The sequence below is a fragment of the Nerophis ophidion genome, linkage group LG05 (genome assembly GCF_033978795.1).
Source record: "Nerophis ophidion isolate RoL-2023_Sa linkage group LG05, RoL_Noph_v1.0, whole genome shotgun sequence".
Classification (NCBI taxonomy): domain Eukaryota; kingdom Metazoa; phylum Chordata; class Actinopteri; order Syngnathiformes; family Syngnathidae; genus Nerophis; species Nerophis ophidion.
In genome coordinates, this window is record NC_084615.1 from 27,976,232 (window position 1) to 28,004,200 (window position 27,969).

The 27,969-nt window shown below is 40.3% G+C and overlaps 2 protein-coding genes across 4 annotated transcripts; one reads left to right on the forward strand and one right to left on the reverse strand.

Annotated features, from left to right (window-relative positions):
* Positions 1 to 1,159: 1,159 nt before the first annotated feature.
* On the forward strand, positions 1,160 to 9,759 carry cgrrf1 (cell growth regulator with ring finger domain 1). 3 transcript variants are annotated; one of them, XM_061900426.1, is made up of 6 exons: positions 1,160 to 1,236; positions 3,852 to 3,985; positions 4,056 to 4,224; positions 5,943 to 6,090; positions 6,163 to 6,270; positions 6,376 to 9,759. In XM_061900426.1, exons 1-6 carry the CDS (start codon positions 1,175 to 1,177, stop codon positions 6,682 to 6,684), a joined length of 930 nt encoding a protein of 309 aa, XP_061756410.1. In that variant the 5' UTR covers positions 1,160 to 1,174; the 3' UTR covers positions 6,685 to 9,759. The 3 variants fall into 3 exon arrangements, with proteins under 3 accessions (XP_061756410.1, XP_061756409.1, XP_061756408.1); XM_061900425.1 differs by lacking the exon at positions 1,160 to 1,236 and adding an exon at positions 1,910 to 2,331; XM_061900424.1 differs by lacking the exon at positions 1,160 to 1,236 and having other exon boundaries at positions 2,360 to 3,985.
* psmc6 (proteasome 26S subunit, ATPase 6) lies at positions 8,978 to 27,658 on the reverse strand. The gene is made up of 14 exons (XM_061900427.1): positions 27,502 to 27,658; positions 26,938 to 27,017; positions 22,368 to 22,407; positions 22,240 to 22,292; positions 21,984 to 22,051; positions 21,723 to 21,837; positions 17,310 to 17,397; positions 16,653 to 16,714; positions 16,469 to 16,592; positions 14,549 to 14,610; positions 11,957 to 12,077; positions 11,812 to 11,892; positions 11,659 to 11,730; positions 8,978 to 9,277 (listed from the first exon to the last, which is right to left on the reverse strand). The coding sequence occupies exons 1-14, from the start codon at positions 27,584 to 27,586 to the stop codon at positions 9,159 to 9,161; spliced, it is 1,170 nt and encodes a 389-aa protein (XP_061756411.1). The 5' UTR covers positions 27,587 to 27,658; the 3' UTR covers positions 8,978 to 9,158.
* Positions 27,659 to 27,969: the final 311 nt, after the last annotated feature.

Here is a 27,969-nt window from a genome sequence, read left to right on the forward strand (position 1 = left end):
TGGACATGTCTTGCTTCTTGGTCTGCGTGCAACACACTACTTGTAGTAGGCCTAGTTCAGTTCCTGTTGTGTGGCCCAGTAGGGAGCCATGAGCACCTTCAGCCACATAAAAAGTTGCTTCGACAGTTTTGCCATTTGCAGAGACTGTTGTGTTTACTTTCCCCCTGAGTGGGAGTGGAGTGTTTGAGCCATAGGGAAATATTTTTTTTCTAGCTTGTTCGAGCTTTACATTTGACTGAATTGTGCCGAAGGCTGTCTCATCAAGAATGTTGGCTGAAGCACCTGAATCGACCAGAACGTTCATGTTTTCACCAGCTATCACAAGTTGCCGCACTGGCGGTAGTGCGCCACCAGCTGTGCTTGTGACAAATAGGTACTCATCATCTGTGCTTGAGTCTTGTGCAGCTACATGGCTGACAGAGGTGTGAGGTAGTTCGTTTACATCAGTCTGAAGTGATCTGACTTGTCTATAGTTGCGTGCTGTTGTTTTGTACATGCTGTGTGTTTGTTTGGTTGTCTGTTGTGAGAGACAGCAACGAGCATAATGATTGAGTTTCCCGCATGCATTGCACGAGACGCCTTTTGCCGGGCATGCTGATTGTCCTCCCTGGTGAGGAAATGTGCCCCCACAATTCCTGCATGTTGTTTTTGATTGCTGTTGTTGTGCACTGTTCATCTTTGATCTGTGGGGCAGCGAGCCTGTCCATCTTTTGTTGCTTGTGCTAGCTATGGCTGCAATCTCTCCTGTGTTATTTTTGTTTTCCATGTCAGAAGCTTGAAATTCAGATGTTTCGAATGCTCTGGCAAATCCAGTAGGTCTTTGAGAGTCATCCTAGGGTCTCTTAGTGCTCTCCTCCTGAGCCGTGACGACATGCAGCTGAGTATGATTTGTGATTTTATTTCTTTATTTTCGTCACTGAATTCACAGTTTTGGGCCAGTTTCCTGAGTCTAGTATGGAATGCATCCATTGTTTCTCCCTCGTTTTGTTTTGCTTGTCTAAATGTGTAGATTTCAAACTCCACATTACGACTTGGGCTAAAGTATGTAGTGAGTAGCTCAACTGCTTTATCATAGTCCTTTGCCTCTCCTTTTTCAGTAAAAGTCTCAAAAATATATTGCACTGGTTCCCCAGCATGATACAGTAGCATAGCCCTTTTACGTGTTGTGTCCGTAATGGCTGCTGCAGTGAGAAACGTTTCAAAACGAAACATCGACTTCTTCCATTTTGAGGAAAGGTAGGCAGGTTCAGTGTTGATATCAAAGTGTGGGAACTGTGGGAGCCCAGCTAATGCCGCCATCTAGCTTGTTTTCGTTGTAGTATTTATTTTTATTTATTATAATATATATATTTTTCTTGAATCTCTCTTTCGTTCTGTCTGTAGTGCTGGTTAGCAGTGGAGTAGTATGTATGATTGATTCAATGGTTTTCACTTACGGCCGATCAGCTTCGTAGCGTGTCATGACGCTGCTCCGTGCGGTAAATGGGGCAGATGGAGGGGAAAATCGTTGGGTTCTTTCACAGCTTGTGCTCCGTATCTTCGTCGCCAATGTAGAAACGTGAGGTCCACTCTTGCTTCATAGAACTGTGTTTAATGAACACCTTCATACATCCCTTATACTCCGTTGTACTCTTTACCAGCATCACTACCGCTTCCCGCGCTGTCAAAAACATTCCACTACCGGGATCACGTGAGAGACTCGAGAACCCAGTCTCTTAAAGGGGCCGTGCCCACTTTCACAACATTACAGTTGCAATGTTAATATTTCATCGTTGATGTATAAACTATCAGACTGCGTGGTGGGTAGTAGTGGGTTTCAGTAGGCCTTTAAAGTTGGTCTAAGTCTATATTAGATAGGCCAAAAGAGGGCGCACTCGTTATTAGAGGTTGGCTCCTGTCTACGTCACTTGGCATTAGAAGAAGAGTGTATCCAAGCTCTCGATGTGTGTGCCACAAGACTTAGCGTAAACAACAACTAAGAACAATTCCTGTGCAGTGCATTCCTTTTGGAGATACAACACATAACTACATATGTTATTACTAAAAATATTAATTCCGAAAAAAAAAAAAAAACTTGTATTAGAATCTATATGTGATTGGGAATAAGCGAGTTGGGCCTCGAGAGCCACCGTAGAGTAGGTGTTTCTGTCATGGCGGTCCTATGGTGTCATTTTGGAGTATTTGGAGTACAACATACGTTTTTTCTGTAGTATATCATTATTTGGACATGGCAGGAAGCTTCCTAGTTACATTGTATGAGTACTCACCGCTCTTTTATATTAGCGTGGTTTCTTTGTGTTTTTTAGTTACCGCCGCCATGGTGCTCGGCTGGTAAGTCCTATATTGCATTATGAATATACATATATATATATATACATATACTGTTAGCATACTTATTCACCAATGTAAAAAAAGGCATAGACAAATATGTCTTGTCATTGTACAAAAAAGATGACTTTGTCAATGAACACAGGCGTTATAATAACATTAAATCAACTATAGTTGAATTTCCAGTCTTTCTATTGCACAAAATTAACTGACTTCCTGTCAATGTGATTTCATGTGGACACACATTTCTTACAAAACAACACTGGTGTTGTGCAAAATGTGTGTTTTTGCAAACATAAGTGTGTCAGATAACCAATCTGAAGACAAGACTTAGATTTAGCCTTAGACTTTCTTTTATTGTCATTCAAATTGTAACTTTACAGTACAGATAAGAACAAAATTGTGTTGCATTAGCTCGTTGTAGTGCAGCATAAAAGAACAATAAGGTGCAGACATAAATACATAGATAACTGTACAGATAAATATATTGCACTATTGCATAGGCATCCACGTTTATGGATTTATTTTATGTTGTCTCTATATTCCAGCGAGTTAATCCGTTTTTGAGGGAATTATTATGATTCGTTCAAGAGTTTTATGGCCTGGGGGAAGAAGCTGTTACAGAACCTGGAGGTTCTGCTACGGAGGCAGCAGGACCTCTTTCTAGAGTCCAGGAGTAAAAACAGTCTTTGGTGGGGGTGGGAGGAGTTTTCTGAGTCTTGGTCAGGCAGCCGCTTTTTGCTATTTCCCGGATAGGAATAATAGGAGTCCTGGTGATCTTTTCCGACGTATTCACCACTCTCTGTAGAGACTTCCAGTCTGAGGCACTGCAGGCTCCAGTCCAAAGAGAGATGCAGTTGGTCAGCAGGCTCTCTATAGTGCCTCTGTAGAATTGGGGGAGGGATCTGTGCTCTTTTCCTACGACGCAAAAGGTGCATGCGCTGCTGAGCTCTTTTTACAAGAGCTCCGGTCATACCAGGTCATACTGTTAGTTATATGCACCCCCAGAAACTTGGTGCTGCTTACCATCTCCACTGATGTGTCGTTGATGAAGAGTGGAGTGTGGCTGGACTGGTGCCTCCGGAAGTCGACGATGATCTCCTTGGTCTTGTCAACGTTCAGGACCAGGTTATTGGTCCTGCACCAGTCAACCAAATGTTTTACCTCCTCCCTGTAGTCCATGTCATTGTTGTCACGGATGAGGCCCACTACTGTTGTGTCGTCCGCATACTTCACAATGAGGTTAGTAGTGGACCTGGCGCAGCAGTCCTGGATCATCAGTGTGAACAGCAGCAGACACAGGACGCAGCCCTGGGGGGGAGCCGGTGCTCAGGGAGATGGTGTTGTCGCCCCCTCTCACAGACTGGGGGCCTGTCTGTGAGGATGTCAATCAGGGGGGCCAGTTTGCTCGCCAAGGATGATGGTGTTGAACGCCGAGCTGAAGTCCAGAAACAACATCCGCACGTGTGTCCTTTCCTTCCAGATGTTCTAAGCTCATTTCTTTTGACTTCCATGCACTGCAGGTTTGGCTTTGACGTCCCAGTGATTTTACGTAGCTCTGAGGACACAGACTTCCTACCCAGCCCGGAAAAGCAAATGGTTCAGGTCACCAACCCCTTTTCCCTGGAGATGGGCTCTGGACGTGCCTCCATTGCCGGTAAAAATAAAATAAAATCTAAAAAGATCTAATTGAAACTGAATATTTAACAGATGTTTGAACCCTACAGACGGTGTGCAGTTGAAGCCGCGTTGTTTGGAGCCCTGTGTCCTTAGCTGCTTCTGGGGCTGCGAGGTCGGTGCTCTGCAGGAAGCTCTGCAGGGGGCAGCCAGGCTCACTACACCCCAACATTTCCAGGAAGCACTGCGTCACCGCTACCTCCACTGCCAGAGCTTCGAGTATCCTTCCATAATATATGTACTTACTGTCTACAAATAGGTTATTGCTTATTGAATGGATCAGATTGTGCATAGGATCCAAATTTTAAGACTGGTGGAAAAATTGCAGGAATTTACATTTTGCTCTGTTGGTTCTTAAGAAGGTTCCAAATAAAGTTTCAAAATGCAAAAAAAGAAAGAAATTGAGCTGTGGTCCGAAACTTTTGATCAGCTGATCAACAGCCTATTTCAGTTTGTTTGTTTGCAATAAATTGCTTACTTAGATTTCTTTGTCTCACTCCTGTTTCTTCTTTTTGCATTTTGAAGCTCTACTTAGAAACTTCTCAAAGGGGAAATGCTCTTTCTTTGGATTTTTGCTCACCATGCCCAATCATTATATAAGACAAGAGCACACACTTCTTCCCTTTTCTGTGCATTCTTACTAGTGAAAAACTGCTAGTTAGACACAGCCAATAATGCAGCTAAAGGGATATATATATATATATATGGGCACCAGCGCCCCCCGCGACCCCAAAGGGCATAAGCCGTAGAAAATGGATGGATATATATATATATATATATTTATTTTTTTTATTTTTTTTTTACCTATGTATATGTATATACATATACTTTTTAAATACACCAATGGTGCAACTGGACACATCCTCAGTGATGTAACCAATCACATGGGGTTTCGGGCAATTTTTCAACTGGTCTTGAAATTTGGATCAGGAGTTTAGACGCTGTTCCAAAACTCTGGATGCAGACAAAAAATATATTTTTTTAATATATTGAATTATTTGATTTGATACAGGGGTGCCCACATTTTTTCTGCAGGAGAGCTACTTTTCAATTGACCAAGTCGAGGGGGATCTACCTCATTCATGTATTTAAATGTATTTACTAATGAAAGAGATGTTTTTCTTAACACATTAAAGGTCTTTAATGATAATACAAGCATGTTTAATACATAGATTCCTTTCTTTCATGAAGACAAGAATATAAGTTGGTGTATTACCTGATTCTGATGACTTGTATTGATTGGAATCAGACAAGAGTGCTGATAACGTCCACATTTTCAAATAGAGGAGAAAAAAAGTCCTCCTTTTTGTCCAATACCACATGAAAGTGGTGGCTTTTTGGCATCTTATTTTTCCAGCTTCCATAATCCATCTTATACACTTTACGAGAAATACATTGTCGTAAAACTCTGTAGCTCGCTAGCTTGTGTGCGCCACCTTTCTTAGACTCTTATTTTGTTAGCGCAGGCAGGATGAAGCTGCGCTTTTATTTTGAAGATAAGAACTGTGCAGTCGGTCTTTGACGGCAGATACAGCGCGTGAGTCTGTTGAAATAAAAAGTGTTTCTCGCCTTCCTGTTGGTCATTTTTTCTTAATAATGAGCTGGCAGCAGCCAGCGTCATCTCACAAGATTCTCAGGTGCCGTGAATGTCAATAAAGTGACGTCTTGGTGAAAATTGATGATCGCAAATTTTTAGGTCTATTTTTTCAATGCCTGGCTGGCGATCGACTGACACACCCTCTGCGATCACCCGGTAGCTCGATCGACGTAATGGGCACCCCTGATTTAATAGATGTAATATTAATCGTTATTTTCCTTGTGTACCCTGGCTTTAGGGACAGTAGTTGTGTTGTCAAATGTGGCTCATACAGTGTATGTAATATCCACTTGTGAATGATTCCCGCATTATGTTGTCTTCTTTGACACAGTTGTGTTAGTGTCAGCACTGCAGACCAAGAGGAACATCACACACACATACCAGCTGATCAGGGAATCACAGATTTGGGCCCGTTGCCCAGGAAACGCTATCCGCTTGTGGCGGTGCTGACCTTGGCGGAACAAGAAGCCAGAGATACTTACAACTTCGTCAGTTCTTTACGTGTCAGCATTGTAAAAAATATATATCTATACTTGTTCAAGACATGTTTGTTCTTGCAGGTGTCCAGTGTGACTGTTGTTCACGTGCCTGATGAGAAATACAACATATCTGCAAGGATCCTCTTTCAGTACCTCCTCACCTCTCAAGGGAGCATGTATGACTTAAAGGTATTTGTCCCGGTAGACTTTTTATTGCGTGCTGTCACAATTTTGTGATGATCCATAAAAACTGTTCATATTCAAATAACACAATGAAAATGCTTGCTCCTACAGCCTCTCTTCATGTCAGCCAACTCCATGGGAGACTCTGACACGACTGACCTCCCCGGTGCGCCTGAGGACAAGGAGGAGGCCAGCAGGATGTCATCATCGGTGCTTGCGGAGGAGGAAGAGGACGACTGGTCTGAGGGTCGCGGCAGAGACTGTGTGGTGTGTCAGAATGCGTCCGTCAACAGAGTCCTGCTGCCCTGCAGGCACGCGTGCGTATGCAACAGCTGTGCGTGTCGCTTCCAACACTGTCCCATCTGTAGGGCTTTCATCCTGGAGTCCTTCGCCCTCACGCTGCCACCACCACAACTCTGACATCAAAAGTTTGGACTTTGGTCTTGTGAATGTTTGTGCACACTGAGGACGTGTATACAGTGGTGCCTAAAGATACCAGTTGAATGGGTTCTGTGACACAGCTCGTAATACAGACCAGCGTCAGCCATTGACATAAATTAAAATCAATTTAATTGAGACACCGAAATTCAAACATGGGTCAACGTTTAACCACTTTAAGCGCCCCCTGGTGGTGGCCAACATACTGTATGTTGTTGTATTATAAACTGTAATATCCATCCATCTTCTTTCGCTTATCCAAAGTCCAGTTATGTGTGACCATGTGTATTGACTGTTTGTGCTAGTTGAATCTTTGTTTCCGCGCCATGACAAAGGAAGGTTGTGTTGTGTCATATTGCTATCATTTAACTTTCACGGGTCATTGATCTGGATTGCTCACATTTTCCACCAGATGGGAACAAATATAAGGTATTCAGAGACCAACTGTTATTTATAATAATTGTAAAGCTTGTGTCCTGTCTGTCACCTTTCATCCCAACTCACCTGGTGTAGGTTACAGCTTCCCTTTCGAGATGTGTAATATAGAAGATGCGTATGCCAACTGTATATTGATATACACTATTTTTTACAGGAGCAACACATTAACCATGTCAAAACCATAGTTTTTTTCCACTGTTTTGCAATTTACAAAATATGGTTTGATTTGTTGTAACTTGTTAGCAACAATTGATAAAATACAAAACCCTGTTTCCATATGAGTTGAGAAATTGTGTTAAATGTAAATACAAACGGAATACAATGATTTGCAAATCATTTTCTATCCATTTTCAGTTAAATATGCTACAAAAACAAGATATTTGATGTTCAAACTGATAAACAAATAAAGTTGAGAAATTCTCATCAAACACTTATATGGAACATCCCACAGGTGTACAGGCTAATTGGGAACAGGTGGGTTCCATGATTGGGTATAAAAGCAGCTTCCATGAAATGCTAAGTAATTCACAAACAAGGATGGGGCGAGCTGTCGTATTTTACGATTCATAATGCGCCACACATTTTCTATGGAGACAGGTCTGGACTGCAGGCGGGCCAGGAAAGTACCCGCAATCTTTTACTACGAAGCCACGATGTTATAACACGTGGCTTGGCATTGTTTTGCTGAAATAAGCAGGGGCGTCCATAATAACGTTGCTTGGATGACAACATGTTTCTCCAAAACCTGTATGTACCTTTCAGCATTAATGGTTTCTTCACAGATGTGTAAGTTACCCATGCCTTGGGCACTAATGCACCCCCATACCATCACAGATGCAGGCTTTTGAACTTTTTGCCTATAACAATCCGAATGTTTATTTTCCTCTTTGTTCTGAGGACACCACGTCCTCTGTTTCCAAATATAATTTGAAATGTGGACTCGTCAGACCACAGAACACCTTTTCACCTTGCATCAGTCCATCTTAGGTGAGCTCGGGCCCAGCGAAGCCAGCAGTGTTCCTGGGTGTTGTTGATAAATGGGTTTGGCTTTGCATAGTAGAGTTTTAACTTGCACTTACAGATGTAGCTACCAACTGTAGTTATTGACAGTGGTTTTATGATGTGTTCCTAAGCCCATGTGGTGATATCCTTTACACACTGTCGGTTTTTGATGCAGTACCACCTGAGGGATCAACATTCCGTAATATCATCGCTTACGTGCAGTGATTTCTCCAGATTCTCTGAACTTTTTGATGATTTTTCAGACCGTTGATGGTAAAATCCCTAAATTCCTTGCAATAGCTCGTTGAGAAATGTTCTAAAACTGTTCGACAATTTGCTTAGAAAGTGGTGACCCTCACCCCATCCTTGTTTGTGAATTACTTAGCATTTCATGGAAGCTGCTTTTATACCCAATCATGGCACCCACCTGTTCCCAATTAGCCTGCACACTAGTGGGATGTTCCATATAAGTGTTTGATGAGCATTCCTCAACTTTATCAGTATTTATTGCCACCTTTCCCAACTTTTTTGTCACGTGTTGCTGGCATCAAATTCTTAAGTTAATGATTTAAAAAAAAATTAAAATAAAATGTTTATCAGTTTGAACATCAAATATGTTGTCTTTGTAGCATATTGAACTGAATATGGGTTGAAAATGATTTGCAAATCATTGGACCCCGAAAGGGAATAAGCGGTAGAAAATGGATGGATGTATTCCGTTTATATTTACATCTAACACAAGTTCCCAACTCATATGGAAACAGGGTTTGTAATATTGTCCATAAAGAATTAGTTTGGTTATCACATGGAAAATGATCACGGATTCAAACAGTGCTGAGGGCTTTCAGTAGAACATTTTATTGCCATACAGTGAATGTTTTTGTAGGACATTTAGCAAACTGTTTTTATCCTCATACGTACTGTGGGCAGGTCCGACTAACATTTGGCAGAGACTACAATCAACCTTCTCCAAACAGCTAGCCTGAAGTTATATAACACATCAAATGTAAGAAAATCTATACAGGCTTGTAGTCCAGCTTGGACTCCAGCTTCTTTGAATCTGCCACCTTTCGCACCGCCTTCATGAAATCCTCTTGAGTGACGTACTCTCTGTCAGAGCGGATGGCAAACAAGCCTGCAAACAAGTACGGAGAAGTAAATAATTTTCAGGGACTCCTTGTTGCTGCTGCTCTGCAGCGAAACGTTGAAGTTCTTCACATGTCTCGTAATCGCCTGTGATTATTAGTCGGTCACATAGCGGTTTGCTTTTATCACATTGTATACATGAACAAATATTTGGAATTGTATATAAAACCTTGCCGTCTTTACACTTTTGAAATGAGAAGTATACAGTACACTCTGCTGTTACACAATTTGACATGAATAAAATTAAGCGCTCCCTGTTTCACTAAACTGTCATGATTTTAGCCTGGAGTTTGTGTAGCTACGTTCTCAGCGATTAAGTTAAGATGTGTCCAGCTGGAACCACAGTTGTGTCGCTTTTGACGCGTTAGCCTGTTATAGGATTGTTTTAGAGTTCATTCTGCAGCGACCACACAGTGCTGTTTTGTAGCGGAACATTGAGTTCTTAAAATACAGTTTTGCCTGTTTTCTGCACATTTGTCAACTATTAATATGCAACCTTCTATTTAGGCCAACTGCTTTTTGATGACATATTGGTCGGAAAAACGCGATCTGATCGTTCAGACTGCAATTGAATATCTGTTTTGTATCCACATACGAATGAAGCCTGTTATGGACTTGGAAAAATAAAAATCGGAATAGCACTGTTCACATTAACATGAAAAAATCCTATACAGGTCACATATGGGCGAAAAAATTCGTAATTAACATTCAGAGTAATATTGCTTTTTTTTTGTTGAAATAAACTATTATTGCAACAAACCCCGTTTCCATATGAGTTGGGAAATTGTGTTGGATGTAAATATAAACGGAATACAATGACTTGCAAATCCTTTTCAACCCATATTCATTTGAATGCACTACAAAGACAAGATATTTGATGTTCAAACTCAAACTTTGTTTTTTTTTTGCAAATAGTAATTAACTTACTATTTCATGGCTGCAACACGTTCCAAAATATTATGGAAAGGGCATCTTCACCACTGTGTTATATCACCTTTTCCTTTAACAACACTCAATCAACTGAGGAAACTAATTGTTGAAGCTTTGTAAGTGGTATTCTTTCCCATTCTTGTTTTATGTAGAGCTTCAGTCGTTCAACAGTCCGGGGTCTCCGCTGTCGTATTTTACGCTTTATAATGCGCCACATATTTTCGATGGGAGACAGGTCTGGACTGTAGGCGGGCCAGGAAATACCTGCAGTCTTTTTTTACAAAGCCACGCTGTTGTGACACGTGCTGAATGTGGCTTAGCATTGTCTTGCTGAAATAAGCAGGGGCGTCCATGAAAAAGACGGCGCTTGGATGGCACCATATGTTGTTCCAAAACCTGTATGTACCTTTTACCATTAATGGTGCCTTCACAGATGTGTAAGTTACCCATGCCTAGGGCACTAATGCACCCCCATACCATCACAGATGCTGGCTTTTGAACTTTGCGTCTATAACTGTCTGGATGGTTCGCTTCCCCTTTGGTCCGGGTGACACGATGTCGAATATTTCCAAAAACAATTGGAAATGTGGACTCGTCAGACCACAGAACACTTTTCCACTTTGCATCAGTCCATCTTTGATTATCTCTGGCCCAGAGAAGACGGTGGCGTTTCTGGATGTTGTTGATAAATGGCTTTCGCTTTGCATAGTAGAGCTTTAATTTGCACTTACAGATGTAGCGACGAAGTGTATTTAGAGACAGTGGTTTTCTGAAGTGTTCCTGAGCCCATCTGGTGATATCCTTTAGAGATTGATGTCGGTTTTTGATACAGTGCCGTCTGAGGCATCGAAGGTCACGGTCATTCAATGTTGGTTTCCGGCCATGCCTCTCACGTGGAGTGATTTCTCCAGATTCTCTGAACCGTTTGATGATATTATGGACCGTAGATGTTGAAATTCCTAAATTTCTTGCAATTGCACTTTGAGAAACGTGGTTCTTAAACTGTTTGACTATTTGCTCACGCAGTGGTGGACAAAGGTGTGTACCTCGCCCCATCCTTTCTTGTGAAAGACTGAGCATTTTTTGGGAAGCTGTTTTTATACCCAATCATGGCACGCACCTGTTCTCAATTAGCCTGCAGACCTGTGGGATGTTCCAAATAAGTGGTTGATGATCATTCCTCAACTTTATCAGTATTTATTGCCACCTTTCCCAACTTCTTTGTCACGTGTTGCTGGCATCAAATTCTAAAGTAAATGATTTGCAAAAAAAAAATGTTTATCAGTTTGAACATCAAATATGTTGTCTTTGTAGCATATTCAAGTGAATATGGGTTGAAAATTATTTGCAATTCATTGCATTCCGTTTATATTTACAACTAACACAATTTCCCAACTCATATGGAAAACGGTGTTTGTATTATTAGGAGGCATGTCTTACCTGCTTCTGTGCAGACATTTCTCAGATCAGCGCCATTGAATCCGTCTGACAGCTTCACAATGGCTTCATAATCTGCATGGACAAAAAAGTAAACAGCTGCTGTAAGTTGCTGTTTCAACCAAGACGAGGCCAAAACATCGAAGGTTTTCCTACCTATTTCTCCGTGCTTTGTGATAGGACTGGAGTGGATCTTCAAGATGTCCAGACGAGCTTGTTCATTGGGCAGTTCAATGTCTGGAAAGGAATTATTAATTACATTAAGTCATACAAAATACTTACAACCACATGCTCATTTTACGGATTTTGCGGTCGAGTCTGCCGGGTCGCAGCAGGGCGGGGTCCAGAGTGTCTGGTCTGTTGGTCGCCATGATCATCTTAACTCTATGCAGTGTGTCAAAGCCGTCCATTTGGTTGAGCAGCTGACCAGCAAAAAACATCATCATCATTTCTTTGTAGTCTTAACACTTACCTGACATTAATAACATGTATTATCACAATATTCATTATCAAACTAAACTTTTTTGATAAAACAGTTAACAAATCAGTCCAAATTAATTTTTAAAATTATGAGGGTCCAACTAACACATTAGGAAGTACCATTTTAGAAAATGTCTGAATGTTTTCATCCATCCAGGTCATTGTAATCTCAGGGCATTCAATGCAACGTTTGTAAGCTAAAATGATTCATGCTCACTAAACCATCCCATTTGTGATGTCTGGAGAAGTATTTTCATGCATATTTGTATGTGCTTTCGTAATGTAAAAAAGCTAGCTTTGTTAGCATTAGCCAATATGCTCACACGAGCGTTACAATTATTAACTTACAATGGCATTCTGTTTGTATTGTTTCAGTTTAAAAAAAACCTCTGTAAATTCACCAAGACATCACAGTGGAGTTATTGAGTCTGTTAAGCTGATTGGAGAGCTAGCTTCCGCAGTTAGTGGGTCCATGATGATGATATTTGTTTTATTTGATTAGCCGTTTTACTGCTGTGTTAAACACACAGTTTGGAAATAATTAAAGTATGTAAATAAATATTTACAAAATATTTGTGTAAATTACTAATCTCACAACATACAGTAATATATAACTGCAGCATATTGTCCAATGTGACTAATAAATGATTTTTCTAAAATTTAGTGGGTGCAGCTTATATACCGGTGCACGCCATAGTCCGGAAAATCTGGTACATCATTTCTATCCTAGCTTTATTGTATTTAACACAGAATGTGGTAGAAGTGGTGACCATACCAGTCAGTAATAAATTATCTTGTGCTATAAAGATACGTAGTAGTGACAGGACTGCAAATGTACAATGCATCCGGGAAGTATTTACAGTGCTTCACTTTTTTCAAATTTTTTTATCTTACAGTTTTATTCCGAAATGGAATAAAATAGTTTTTGTCCTCAGAAGTCTACACTCAATACCCTGTAATTACAATGTGAAAATATATATTTTTAATTTTGCAAATGTATTAAAAACTAAACAAAAAAAAGAAAATATTAAGTATTCACATCTTTGTGATGCACCTTTAGCAATAATTACAGCCTTAAGTATTTTTTAATACAATGCCACATGCCTCGCACACCTATCTTTGAGCAGTTTCGCCCATTCCTCTTTGCAGCACCTCTCAAGAACCATCAGGTTGGATGGGAAACTTTGGTACACAGCTATTTTCAGACCTTTCCAGAAATGTTTAATTGGGTTGTCCTGAAGCCATTCCTTTGATATATTGGCTGTGTGCTAAGGGATGATGTCCCGCTAAGCTATGAACCATTGCCTCAGTCTGAGTTCAAGAGTGCTCTGGAGCAGGTCTTATCCAGGATGTCTCTGTATATTGCTGCATTCATCTTTCTCTCTATTCTGACTAGTCTACCAGCTCTTGCCGCTGAAAAACATCCCCACAGCATGATGCTGCCACTAACATGCTTCACTGTAGAGATGGTATTGGCCTGGTGATAAGGGGTGCCTGGTTTCCTCCGAACATGACACCTGACATTCACGCTATTCAGTTCAATCTTTGTCTCATCAGACCAGAGAATTTTGTTTCTCTTGGTCAGAGTCTTTCAGCTGCATTTTGGCAAACTCCTGGCGGGCTGCCATGTGCTAAGTACTGACTTGTGTTTAGTCACTCTACAATGCAGGCCTGATTGTGGAATTCTGTAGAGAGGATTGTCCTCCTGAAAGGTTATTCTCTCTCCAAAGAGGAATTCTGTGACCATCGAGTTCTTGGTCAACTCCCTGACTAGGGCCCTTTTCCCTTGATTGCTTGGTTTAGACGACAGGCCAGCTCTCAGATGAGTCCTGGCGGTTCTAAACTTCTTCCATTTACAAGTGATGGAGGCCACTGTGCTCATTGGCACCTTCAAAGCAACAAATATTTTTCTGTACCCTTCCCCAGATGCCTAGATACAATCCTGTCTCTGAGGTCTACAGACAATTCCTTCATCTCCATGCTTGGTTTGTGGAGTGTGGGACCTGATATATAGACAAGTGTGTGCCTTTTCAAATCAACAGAATTTACCACAGGTAGCCTCCAATTGAGATGTATGCATTTCTCAAGGATGATCAGTTGAAACTGGATGCACCTGAGCTCACTTTTGAGCTTCATGGCAAAAGCTGTGAATACTTATGTACATTTAAATTCTTAGGTTTTTTAATATATATATTTTTTTAAATGATCTAAGTAAACATTTTCATTTTGTCATTATAGGGTATTGTGTGTGTAGAAGTTAGAGGACAAAAATGAATTTATTCCATTTTGTAATAAGTCTATATCATACCAAAATGTGGAAAAAGTTAAGTGTTCTGATTACTTTCCAGATGGACTGTACTACACTATTCTTATTTGTAATTCTAAATTACAGCAACAGTGAAGACAAATGTACCTCCATCAAAGTCCTCTGGATCTCTCGGTCAGCAGACGTTCCCTCAGAGAAACGCCGACCACCTACAGTGCACAAAATACAAACAAATACAGTGTTAGTTTCCATACAGTGCTACGAATATGTTTGGCGGTAGGGACGTGACAAAAAAATTAAACATGTTCACATTTTTGTGGCGGTCTAGGCTGTTTGAAATGGGGCGTATTCAAAACGCCTTTTACCGTGTAATTACCAGCACCATCTGTATTTGTACTCATGATTATAATATACTGTGTTAATACCGCAATAATCTGCATACCATTTTCCTCTCGGACCTTCACGATGTGAACACGGTAACTGCAGAGTTAAACACAGAATCATCATGGGCTACATTGAGGCACTGAGTAGACAGTGGAGGTCTCTGGCGCGCCAATCTGCATTAGCGCTGTGTTCAAAACACGGTGAAAAAGACTTTGTGCCATTGTTGAAACAAGGTTCACAACCATTCAAGAAAAAACATGAACCCACTATTCAAACCTGCCCTTTCATAATGTGTTTGATTTCTAAATGTGAGTAACATACGTAGTCTATCATGCAAATGTTTTATTCAATTTGTGTCAAAGATATAATGGACTTTTCATGTATAGACTTACATTCCTGCGGACTAAATTGGAGAAAAAAAAGAGTGAAGAAATAAAACTGAGGAAGGAAAATATTCAAAAAGAAGGATCATAATAAATATTGTGTGTCCAAGTTTAAAGCAGAGCTATGCTAATTTTAGTTTGCCTATCAATTTGGTCTTCCATTGTACATCAGCATTAAGTTAAAGGAATACTATAAGTACCAACTTTGATGTCGTATTGCATTGACTTTTTCAGTTTATACCACGCTGTGTTGTCAATTTAATATACCTACATGAATTTGCATTTGATGCTAATCATGTGATTTCCTTTGTGTGGGTTTTCTCTGGGTACTCTGACTTCCTCTGACATTACAAAAGTATGCATATTTGGGTTAATTGGAGTGTCTAAATTGTCAGTCAGTGTAAATGTAAAAGGCTGTCTGTTTATATGTGCCTTGCGATTGACTAGTGACATGGTTCAAGATGCGCTGTTTTATGGGCCGTCTTATGACCATCTTTGATGTACCGGAGGTTTTTAGCGCTTCCATAGCGAGTCTACCGCAGATAAAAGTATGCTACTTTATATTACAAATGGCAACAGTGGAGAATGAATGCCCCACAACAAGAGAATAGAGGGGAAAAGAGAGCTTATTGACTCAGGTGTCAGTTACCTAAGTGGCTGGGCAGGATATACTGAAGGCTCTATCCGTATTGTATCGTATGTAAAAAATAAATAAATAAATAAATAAAAATAAAAAATAAGTACAATTGGGTCACTCCTACCAATTAGTGAGTTTAAATAAAGAGGTATCTTAGCCAGATTTTTAAAAAGTATTATTTTGGGGTAGTAGAGATTTATGTAAGAGAAAATACAAGAGAAGCACTTACTCTCTCGCCTCTTTAAAAGTTTACTTTAGAACAGTTTGGTGAAATTTGAGCTTGTAGAAGTAGTACAACATAAAAAAAAAACCAGCAGGTTGCTTGGCATACAGTGGGAGACAGACGGCTAAAAAAGTAACTAGCCCAAAAGTCCATACAAATCTTTAAATTCTTGTTTTGTTTGGCATCAAATATCCTCTTTGTATGTTTAGAGTTTGCACATAGTATATGCTCACTGTACTACTCCATTGCAGGATTACAGCGATACATATTAACGCAAGTTTACCACATTTGAGTGTTTTCATGTGTACTGAACATTTGCTAATACAACTCCATTTTTTACAAAATATAATTGGGCGACAAAGAAAAGCATACAATTTTGCTGGGTTGTATGTGAAAGGTACATTTAAAATGTCAGCGCGAAAAAGACGTGTGTCACTCACCAATGGCGTCAATCTCATCCATGAAGATGATGCAAGGCTGATGGTCCCTGGCGTAGTTGAACATCTCTCTGATGAGCCTGGCGCTCTCACCAATGTACTTGTCAACAATAGAGCTAGACACCACCTACAACAATAACAAATCAGCTGGCTCTCCCAGAACGTGACACTTGATGCGCGCACTTACCTTAAGGAAGTTACAGTCCAGCTGACTAGCCACTGCTCTCGCCAGTAAAGTCTTTCCAGTTCCTGCAGAGAAAACCAGAGCTCATCAACATGCAGACAGTGTGATGAAATACCACAATTGGACGGGGGAACTAACAATCGTGAAAGCAAGATACATGAACCATTTGGACTCATGCATTGTTGGCTTGTTTGACATAGCCTTCTTGCAAAATAAACGTTGGGTCATTTGGCACAAATGCAATAACCTTATGAGAGTAGTGAAGTAAAGTCAAATTAATTATATTTGTATAGCACTTTTCTCTAGTGATTTAAAGCGCTGTACATAGTGAAACCCATTTTCTAAGTTACACTTAAACCAGTGAGGGTGGCACTGGGAGCAAGTGGATAAAGTGTCTTGTCCAAGACACAACAGCAGATGGCGGAAGCGAGGTTCGACCCTGGAACCCCTAAGCTGCTGGCACGGCCGCTATACTAAACGAGCCAAGCCGCAGAGTAAAATGTTCAAATTTCACCAATACTTGAAAACAAAGACAAGCAAACTGAACATATTATGAAAACGTGGTAGTAGATGAATCACATTGTGTTTACAACACATCTTCACATTGGCTACAATGAAGTACAATAAATTTGTGAATGAAGAAATTATTAGATTTTTAACCTGGAGGCCCATAGAGCAAGCAGCCTTTGGGTGGGATGATTCCAACTCTCTGGAAAAGCTCAGGGTTGGTCAAGGGCAACTCAATCACCTGCAAGTGATGGAAAGCAAAACTATAAGTTCTATGAAAGATGACTGATGACACAGGACTTTCTATGTATAACTTGCTATGTTATACAATTGATATCCAAGCTGTTTAGCTTTTTTTTTGATTGATTGATACTTTTATTAGTAGATTGCACAGTACAGTACATATTCCGTACAATTGACCACTAAATGGTAACACCCGAATAAGTTTTTCAACTTGTTTAAGTCGGGGTCCACGTTAATCAATTCATGGTAAGCTCACAAGTATTGCAAATGCTGAGTAGACAATATGTTTGGATGGAATAAATGTGTGTACCATCAAGGGGTGTAACGGTACACACAAATTTTGGTTCTGTACATACCTCGGTTTAGAGGTCACAGTTCGGTTCATTTTCGGTACAGGAAGAAAACAACAATATATACATTTTTTGGTTATTTATTTACCAAATAAGCAAAATCTTCCACCAAAAATAATGTTCTTAGTGGAATATTTGATGTGAAGTAATGGGAACCTTGGATAGGTCAATAATTCATAATAACATTGATTTTGATTCAATATTATGTTTTGAGCAATGACAGTTTGAAAAAAAAAACAGCTTTGTTTTATTAGTCAACATTGTAACTTTTTCTAAATTACATTTAGCCTTTAACCTTTTTTATTTCACTTTTGTTATGTTTTTGTTTATTTTATGAGTATTTTTAGAATGTGCTTTGGGCCTTTAAAACAATAGCTGTGGGCACCCCTGCTATAGATAATAAAAAATAAAACCTGATAAACCTATTGGTAAAAAGCAGAGCCTGGCGACGCATGCGATTTTATCATAACTCTCTCGCTCTCTCCGTCTCTGCTCCTCCCTCACGAATGCTGCTGCGTGCACAATTTGTTTTGTTTTTAACCCCTTCTTAACCCTGAACGTACATTGAAAATACACGCAACCCTAACTTAAAATGCCGGACATTTGAGGCATTTAAGAAACTCCACCCGGACAGCCTGTACAAAAAAAAACAGCTTTGTTTTATTAGTCAACATTGCAACTTTTTCTAAATTACATTTAGCCTTTAAGCTTTTTTATTTCAACTTTTGTTATGTTTTTTTTTTTTTAAAGAGTATTTTTAGAATGTGCTATGGGCCTTTAAAAACAATAGCTGTGGGCACCCCTGCTATATATAATAAAAATGTTTATCTGATAAATCTATGGGTAAAAAGCAGAGCCTGGCGACGCATGCGCTTTTATCGTAACTCTCTTGCGCTCTCCGTCTCTGCTCCGCCCTCACAAATGCTGCTGCGTGCACAATTTGTTTGGTTTTTAACCCCTTCTTAACCCTGAACGTACATTGAAAATACACGCAACCCTAAATTAAAATGCCGGACATTTGAGGCATTTAAGAAACTCCACCCGGACAGCCTGTAAAAGAGGATATATCCGCTGAAAAGAGGAGGTATGGTCAGTCTATCGTAGCCCGGTCGCTGCTAGAATGCCGTGTGTTGTGCCTTGGTGTGCATTGTTTACATGTGCGGTACGCTACTTAATATGTCCGTGTGGAAACTTGTTCGATACCCCTCCGAACCGGACCGAAACCCCCGTACCGAAACGGTTCAATACGAATACACGTGCCGTTACACCCCAAGTACTATCTAATCATAACATTGGCAAAATGATGTGTTCCTCTCGTACACTAAGGCGTGATTGTGGTCATATTTTTAGGAAGGACGGTATTGCATTTCATTTTTATGCCGATGATTGCCAGATCTATTTTCCCACGGCACAAAAAAACACGGTTCAATGCCAGATCTATTTTCCCACGGCACAAAATAACACGGTTCAACGTCTCATTGACTGCCTGCACGACATCAAAGCCTGGCTTTCAGCTAACTTCCTGAGCCTAAATGAAGACAAAACAGAAGTTATGTTGTTCGGTCCAAGTCGCTCTCCCTCCCAAACGTTGACTTCGGCATTCTGACCCCATATCTCAGCGACTGTGTCACAAACCTGGGGGTAAAGTTCGACTTTTAAATTCGAAAAACACATCAGCAGCGTCGTTCAAAAAAGCTTTTATCAATCACGCCAAATAGCAAAAGTGAAACCGCTTCTATCAGGACATGATCTCGAGAAATTAATCCACGCCTTTATCTCGAATCGTTTAGACTACTGCAATGCCCTGTTTGTAGGCATTAGCCAGGCCTCCCTCGCCCGCCTGCAGCTCGTGCAGAACTCTACTGCTCGTCTGCTAACACAGACCCGCAGACGTGAGCAGATCACCCCTATATTAGCGTCCCTTCACTGGCTCCCTGTGCGTTACCAAATCAATTTTAAACTCCTTCTATTAGTTTTTAAATGTCTAAACAACCTCGCGCCAACATATTTCTCCGACCTACTTCAGCCTTACTGCCCCACCCGATCCCTAAGATCAGCTGCTACTGACGATCCCTGACACAAGGCTGAATTTAGAGGTGACAAAACATTCGCCGCTGCTGCTCCCAAGCTTTGGAACGACTTACCTCCGAGTGTTAGACAAGCCTCCTCTCTTCCTGTTTTTTAAATCTCTCTTAAAAAACATACTGACCTATCTGACTGTTTTTTTGACATTCCCTTTAGCGCAGCGTAGGCGCGGCTTATGACCCGGTGCAGCGTATAGGTTAACAAAGTTTTTAAATATTCCATTCATTGAAGGTGCGGCTTATAACACAAGGCGGCTTATAGCGCGGAAAATACGGTACTTTTATTCCATGGCTTTGAACACTGAGTGATATCCATCCTGCAATTGCGCCCCATTATACACCTGCTGTGAATCTGTTTTAATGTTTTATTTAATTTATTTTATTTTATTTATTTATTTTTTTATCATGTTCTGTTTGTGTTGTGTTTGCTCGGTTCTCGTTTTTAACCTGCCCATTGTACAGCACTTTGGCTACCCCTGTGGTAAATTTTAAATGTGCTATATAAATAAAGTTGTTTTGATTTGATTTGAGCTCCTTTAGCTATGTGTTTAGCAAGAGAAAGTGACATACTAATAGCATAGGTCTAGTATACAGTTGTACTATGCATGGGATCCCAGTGGGGTAAACAAAAAATAGAGGAATTAAAAAATATTAGTAATAAGTCAAGGGGACCCTATTGGGGGATCAAGATATTTTACCATTTTTAAGATACTTTGGAAAGATATTCCGAGATAGAATTTCTGTACAAAAGCAAGAAAACTTACCAATGGTTTCTATTTATTCGATTTTATAGCCCCCTGGCAGACCCAGTGTGCTGTTAAGGTAATCATTGATAACTATGTGACATCACTGCTCCAAATATCTGATGAGTATCCCATCTTGTAATTTTGTGGAGATCTGTTTGCCAACTGTCTTACCCCGGATTTCCACTGAACGCAAAACGACTGCAGAACTGCACCCACACAGCGGCGGACTCTTTCTGTTCTTATTCAAGTCAATGTGTCTGTTTCTACCGCCTGCCAAACATTGCTGACATGCCATTGATGTTCCGCATTTCAGCTCTAAATATATGCAAATGTTTGCCCGACGCTGCAACAAGTTTGTTCAAATTTGCTAAAATCTTCTTGTGTTGGCTAGGAAGTCTTGCACAATACAACATATTTTTTCCGGCATAGCTCGGTTGGTAGAGTGGCCGTGCCAGCAACTCGAGGGTTGCAGGTTCGATTCCCGCTTCTGCCATCCTAGTCACTGCCGTTGTGTCCTTGGGCAAGACACTTTACCCACCTGCTCCCAGTGCCTCCCACACTGGTTTAAATGTAACTTAGATATTGGTTTTCACTAGGTAAAGCGCTTTGAGTCACTTGAGAAAAGCGCTATATAAATATAATTCACTTCACTTCACTTTTCTTATAATCCTCAATACGGTTAAATCCCAATTAAAGACAAATTTTGATGGTCAAAGAAGTTTGATAAATTATGAGCCACGGAATGTGTTTAAACGTCAGGTCATGAATTTTTCCAGAACTTATGACACTTATTACACAGGTAGTTTATTTTAATTTGATCATATGCTTTAAAAAGGTTGATTTTATTACAGCTTATGTATCTTTGTCTGCTAGTTGGTGTAAACAGTCCCCGTTCTGATTTTATCTTCTTCGCTTGAGACTGTATTCTTAAGAGCGGCGCCATGGTCCGCGATGGAAAACGGCACATATGATACAGCAGCTCGATAAAGAGTGTATATGCAAAAGGGCACATGTTTCCAATCGTATTATCTAGCAATGTTAACCAAATCTTTAAAAAGTAAAACACAATCTTATTAAGGTGTTGACGCCTTACAAGTCAAATCATGCGTAATTATTATTGTATCTTATGTGTCAGATTATTACCTCTCTCAGCTCACGGATCTGTTCAGACAATCCACCAATTTCAGAGTAGGAGACACTGCCGGGGTCCTCGTGGGACATGTTGTACACCAGAGGATCCACCTCTCGTGGCAGATACCTTCAAAAGATCAGTGTGGGCAGAGCATTAAAACATGGTAAACAAAGACCAGCTTCAAACTAAAATATGATTTATTTTGGCGTGTACTTAATTTTGTGCAACGTGTACATATTGGTATGGTTGTGAAATGATCATCTTCAGTTTACCTCATTATGGTTAGCGTTGTCATATCTAAAGCAACTCGGGTCCCTGGCTTTAGCTGCAACTTGTCCAACTGGGTTTAAACAAAAACATGTTTAACATTAAAATAAAATCTTTAAAATTGAGACAACCATGAACCAAAATATTAAAAAAGACTCAAAAATAATCATATCCAAATCACAGGCACATTCATAGAACGTTCATTTGTCCACGCGTTTCATTCTATGACTTAGTGAAAGATATGTGTTGGGTTGAACCTACCTGTCTGCGGCATCCAACCACATATCGAGGACCATTGGTGGCCTTGACTATGACTGTAATTTTAAACACACACATTAGCATCACATGGCTGACTGGGTGGGTATGTGATTAACCATAAATAAACTTACACTTCTCTTCGGTCAGCTGCTTGAGGACTTCTCCAACGATCTACAGAGATTGAAGCATCAATATGGTCAGGATGTTCAACTATAACATGATATATGTTTTGTTTTTGAATTGCTGACTATACTACAACAAGTAATGTTTTGCACGTAACCACATTTCCAAACAATACAACACAATGTTTACATATATTATCGTTGCATGATGATCTAGTGCAGGGGTCCGCAACCTTCAGCATACCGAGAGCCATTTGAGCCCATTTCCCCCCAAATAAAACTCACCAAGAGCCCCAAACTCTGATCGATTCTTAAAATGATGATAACATTACTTATAGTTTCGTTACACTTGTGCTATAGAATTTAAGAAATCAAACACTTGACTAAAAGCGACACACATTTTTTTTAAAGTTAAAGTATCACACAGTCTCACACACACACTAGGTGTGGTGAAATTACCCTCTGCATTTGACCCATCCCCTTGTTCCACCCCCTGGGAGGTGAGGGGAGCAGTGAGCAGCAGTGGTGGCCGTGCTCGGGAATCATTTTGGTGATTAAAACCCCTATTCCAACCCCTGATGCTGAGTGCCAAGCAGGGAGGTAACGGGTCCCATTTATATAGTCTTTGGTATGACTCGGCCACGGTTATAACTCACGACCTACCGATCTCAGGGTGGACACTCTTAACCACAAAGCTTTTCTGGGTATAACAAAATTCACCAAATTATTTTAAACATTAGAAAAAAATACACTGGTCCTTCGCTTATTAATGAAAAAATAAATAAAAATCAACTCGCTCCAATATTCTGAAGGCATATAACTGCGGCATATTTAATTTGACTAAAAAGGGAAAACAACAACCTTGTCATCAATGAAAGCAAATTAACAAAAATGAAAACAAATAAAATGTTCCTCTTTTTTGATACATCCATTGCTAACTTAACGGGAGTTGACCGCTAAAAACAATACAATTGTTTGGCAGCAAGAGATGACGCATAGGGCCTGTGATGTACATTTTGACCGACAATATATTAAAATGTTTTATTTTCATATAACAAGATCCCACAAAGCTCCAAAATAATAACTGTTGAATTAAAATAAACTAACTAAATAATAATATGTAATAAAAAATGTAATAAACTAAGTAGCCGTTATTTGTTGACATTTTGTTTCAAAGTCAAAGGGAGCCACGGCAGAGGCATGAGAAATCCACAGGTTGCAGACCCCTGATCTAGTGGTTAAAATGTCAGCCTCACAGTTGGGTGACCAAGGCTTCTACTCTTCATAAAAAAATGTCTCCATATGGAGTTTGGATTTTTGCATGTGTGGGTTTTCTCTGTCCCCCCACAACCCACAAACAATTAAAAGCGTGAATGGTATTCAATCAAAGTTTAATAATAATAGGTGCTTAAAAGGGCTGCATAAACAGCAATGATTGTACACTGTAAATAGTGTGGTGTGAATGTGAGTTTGAATGCTTGTTTGAATATACAGTAGTGCCTAGGAATGCATAGAGTACCGGTATTTTTTGGCACCTATCTGGGTTGGTGTAGAACAGGGGTCGGCAACCAGCGGCTCTTTGGCAACTCTGATGTGGCTCAGCTGCATAATCGCCGACCCCCCAGACTGTTAGGTGGGGATTCCGGATTTCCGTGCCTCTCCCGATTTTCACTCGGACTACAACATTGAGGGCGTGCTGTGATGGCTTTACTTTTAACGTCCTCTACAGCATGTCATCACGCCCGCCTTTACACAATGTTATCGTCGGGCCGACCGGACGCATGCATTTCGCTGCTTCTATCGTCACATGTACGAGATTGTAAGGCATACTGGGTGATACAGGTTGGACTGAACGTTGTGATATAAACAACTTTAACACTCTTACTAATATGCACCACACTGTGAACCCACACCAAACAAGAATGACAAACACATTTCGGGAGAACACCCTCACAGTAACACAACATAAACGCAACACAACAAATACCCAGAATCTTTTGCATCCATGACTATTCCTGACTATATTATACAGTCCCATGCCCCCAACCCAGCCTACCTCAACCGACGCACGTAAAAAAAAAAAGAGGGGGGGGGGGGGGGGGGGGCGGGGGGGGGCTAGCGGTTTGGTGCTAGCGGTGTATAATATAGTCAGGAACAGTTATGGATACAAAGGATTCTGGGTATTTGTTGTGTTGCGTTTATGTTGTGTTACTGTGAGGATGTTCTCTCGAAATGTGTTTGTCATTCTTGTTTGGTGTGGGTTCACAGTGTGGCGCATATTAGTAAGAGTGTTAAAGTTGTTTATATCACAACCTTCAGTGTAACCTGTATCACCCAGTATGCCTTGCGACCTCGTACTGTATCTGCGGAAGCCACATACAACATGTTGCCGGACTGGCAGGCAGTTTGTACATGTTGTGGAAGGCAACAAAGGCAATGGCTTCATAGCTCGCCCTTATTATTGTAATCTGGGTGACCACCAGCAGATATTCGTGAGAATGATTGCGGCTCCCATTGTCTTCTTTATTTTGTGAAACGGGTCAAAATGGCTTTTTGAGTGGTAAAGGTTGCCGACCCCTGGTGTAGAAGGACCAGTAAGATTCTGGACAAATAATACGGCTTGCTGTATTTTTATACTGTCGTAATTATGACAAACTGCCACATTCACTTCAGGTGCCACAGCTATGCATAAAAAGAGACATTCTTGGAATAATCACAAAGAACGTTTCTTACAACAATATTCCCTCCACAAAAGTCCCTCAAAGTCACGCACGCTAGTAAGAGTTAGTGTCCATTTGAAGTCTACGTGTTTCACTCATAACTGCCGCTAACATGCTTTTTCAACAATCCTCCTACCAATCCAGTAATCCACAGGCCAATATTAATCAATTCAAAAAAGTGAAAATGTAAGTAATATAATATTTCATAAAGTTGCTCTGAAACAAGATAGCATCCGCTGACAGGTCTCTAGTCGCTGTCTGACATCAAAATAAACCCTTGCCTAAATGCACACAACATTTATCCATCCATCCATTTACTACCGCTTATTTGCGGGGGGCGCTGGTGCCTATTTCAGCTACAATCGGGCGGAAGGTGGGGTACACCCTGGACAAGTCGCCACCTCATCGCAGGGCTGCACACAACATTTATTTGCTAAATCACTAACAACTATTTTGCAATATGAGCTGTTGCTCTGCTTTTTGTTATATTTTAAGTTGAGACTATATTTAAGTTTTGAGTAGGCAGCCAACGAACGTCAGGACAAAGCCCGCCAGAAGCGATCCAAAAAAACATCTGGTCTTCGAAGAGAATGACACCCACCAAGCTGAAGAAACAAAGCATGACCACACACGCGCACACAAAGTGACAGATCATTGCAACGTGTATCCTATTTTAGCGTTGACGTTTGATACAAAGCTATTCTTCATATCTCTACACATGAATAACATGTCTCCAATATGACAGAACACACATTTTAAACTTCCAATATTTTACATGGCTTGTTGATAATCCGTCTGCTTTACACAAACTGTTTAACGAGGATCCATTCAATAAACAATTTGTGTAAAGCAGAAGGATTATCAACTTGGTCATTACCATTCACACTCATTCCGATTATGAAAATTTACTTACTCAGATTTGTGCGGTCAAATTGTTGCAACGTGTATCCTATTTTACCGTTGACATTTGATACAAAGCTATCCTTCTCATCTCTACACATGAATACCATGTCTCCGTTATGACAGAACACACATTTTAAACTTCCAATATTTTACATGGCTTGTTGATAATCAGTCTGCCCTACACAAATTGTTTATATTGAATGGAACCCCATTAAACAATAAATGGTGGGTGTCATTCTCTTCAAGTGGGTTTTACTGTAGAGTTACTGACTAACCCATCCACAAAATATCGTCTTAAATCTCGTCTTGTGATATGCAAATTGCTTGCGCACAATGGAAATGACGTATAATTTGCAAAGTGCGCGAGATTGGTGAAATGCTTACAACATTATTCATGTTAGAGATTATAAGGATAGCTTTGTATCAAATGTCAACACGAAATTAGGGTACATCCATCCATCCATTTCCTACCGCTTGTCTCTTTTGGGATTGACACTTTGCAACAAATTGACCGTACAAATCTGTGTAAGTACATTTTCATCATCGGTTTGAGACATGTTATTCATGTGTAGAGATTATAAGGATAGCTTTGTATCAAATGTCAACGCTAAAATAGGATACATCCATTTTCTACCAAAATAGGATACATCCATTTTCTACCGCTTTTCCCTTTTGGGGTTGACACGTTGCAACAAATTCACAGTACAAATCTGAGTAAGTACATTTTCATCAACGGTTTGAGACATGTTATTCATGTGTAGAGATTATAAGGATAGCTTTGTATCAAATGTCAACGCTAAAATAGGATACATTCATTTCCTACCGCTTGTCCCTTTTGGGGTTGACACGTTGCAACAAATTGACCGTACAAATCTGAGTAAGTACATTTTCACCATCGGAATGCATGTGAATAGTAATGACCAAGTACTAAGGTAGTCTTTATTGTAAAATCTTACCTGGCCAACACTCTGTAGAGCTTTGAGGTCGTTTTCTGACTTCTCATATTGTTTTGTTTGTTCTCGTAGTTGCTCTCTTACTGAAAACGAAAACATGTTATAGCATTCTATAATCTGCAGATCACCACACAGGCACACAATACCTAATCATAATTAATACATAACAATATTCAACATAGCCGCCACTAAAACTTACGTGTACAGGAATTCGCTAGCCGGTTAGCAGCGATATAATTAGCTTCGCTTGGAACTACAACAAAAACAGATGACGCCTGTGCGCGGCTGTCTACGTGTAAGCAGGAGAAGGTCGGAAAAATACAATGTAGTCGCACTTCCATCAATATGTTTATTATAAAAAATCAGCGTCTGATGCAGTTGGCGAAGTTAGCATGTGATAGAAGCCTACGCCTCCATTGAAATGAACGAGGATGCTCACTGCATGACAAAGCACTAGCTAGCCAGCTGGCTAACAGGTTCCCATTACTGTGATACAATTCGTAAGAGCTCAATAGGCGGTGTGTACACATCCTTGAATGTTCAAATGTAGGTTATATCCCGTCTTACGTTCTTTTAACCGGCCATCTACTTCTTTATGTTCAAGCAATTTTTTCCGGTAATCTTGCAGGGCTCGCTCCCTGTTATCCGCCATACTGCTGAGGGAATTGTGGGTAAACAGCTGCTTCTTCTTCTTTGTGGGTTTTAACGGAGGTTAGCATCTTTCGTGGCGCACTACTGCTCTCTCCGGTGGAGCCAGACCATTACCACTGGTGATTATTTGTGTCTTATTCAGATTGTGTTCGTGGTAACGTCAAACAGAGGTGGAACAAATGTTGCACAGTAATGAGTAATATATGTTAAATCATAACAATCTGTCATATATGTACAGTACAGGCCGAAAAGTTTGGACACACCTTCTCATTTAATGCATTTATTTCTTTTCATGACTATTTACATCAGGGGTGTCAAACTCATTTTGGATGAGGGGCCAAATGGAGAAAAATCTACTCTCAAGTGGGCCGGACTGGTAAAATA

Excerpts from the sequence above, each read along its gene's own strand:
- cgrrf1 (XM_061900424.1), top strand. The coding sequence starts at position 3,484 with ATGTTTTACCTCCTCCCTGTAGTCCATGTCATTGTTGTCACGGATGAG. Across the intron at positions 4,225-5,942 it reads CTCCACTGCCAGAGCTTCGA|TGTCAGCACTGCAGACCAAG; the intron begins GTATCCTTCCAT and ends CAGTTGTGTTAG. Across the intron at positions 6,091-6,162 it reads CCAGAGATACTTACAACTTC|GTGTCCAGTGTGACTGTTGT; the intron begins GTCAGTTCTTTA and ends TTGTTCTTGCAG.
- psmc6 (XM_061900427.1), bottom strand. The coding sequence starts at position 27,586 with ATGGCGGATAACAGGGAGCGAGCCCTGCAAGATTACCGGAAAAAATTG. Across the intron at positions 27,018-27,501 it reads AGATGGCCGGTTAAAAGAAC|TAAGAGAGCAACTACGAGAA; the intron begins GTAAGACGGGAT and ends TTTCGTTTTCAG. Across the intron at positions 22,408-26,937 it reads CTCTACAGAGTGTTGGCCAG|ATCGTTGGAGAAGTCCTCAA; the intron begins GTAAGATTTTAC and ends CAATCTCTGTAG.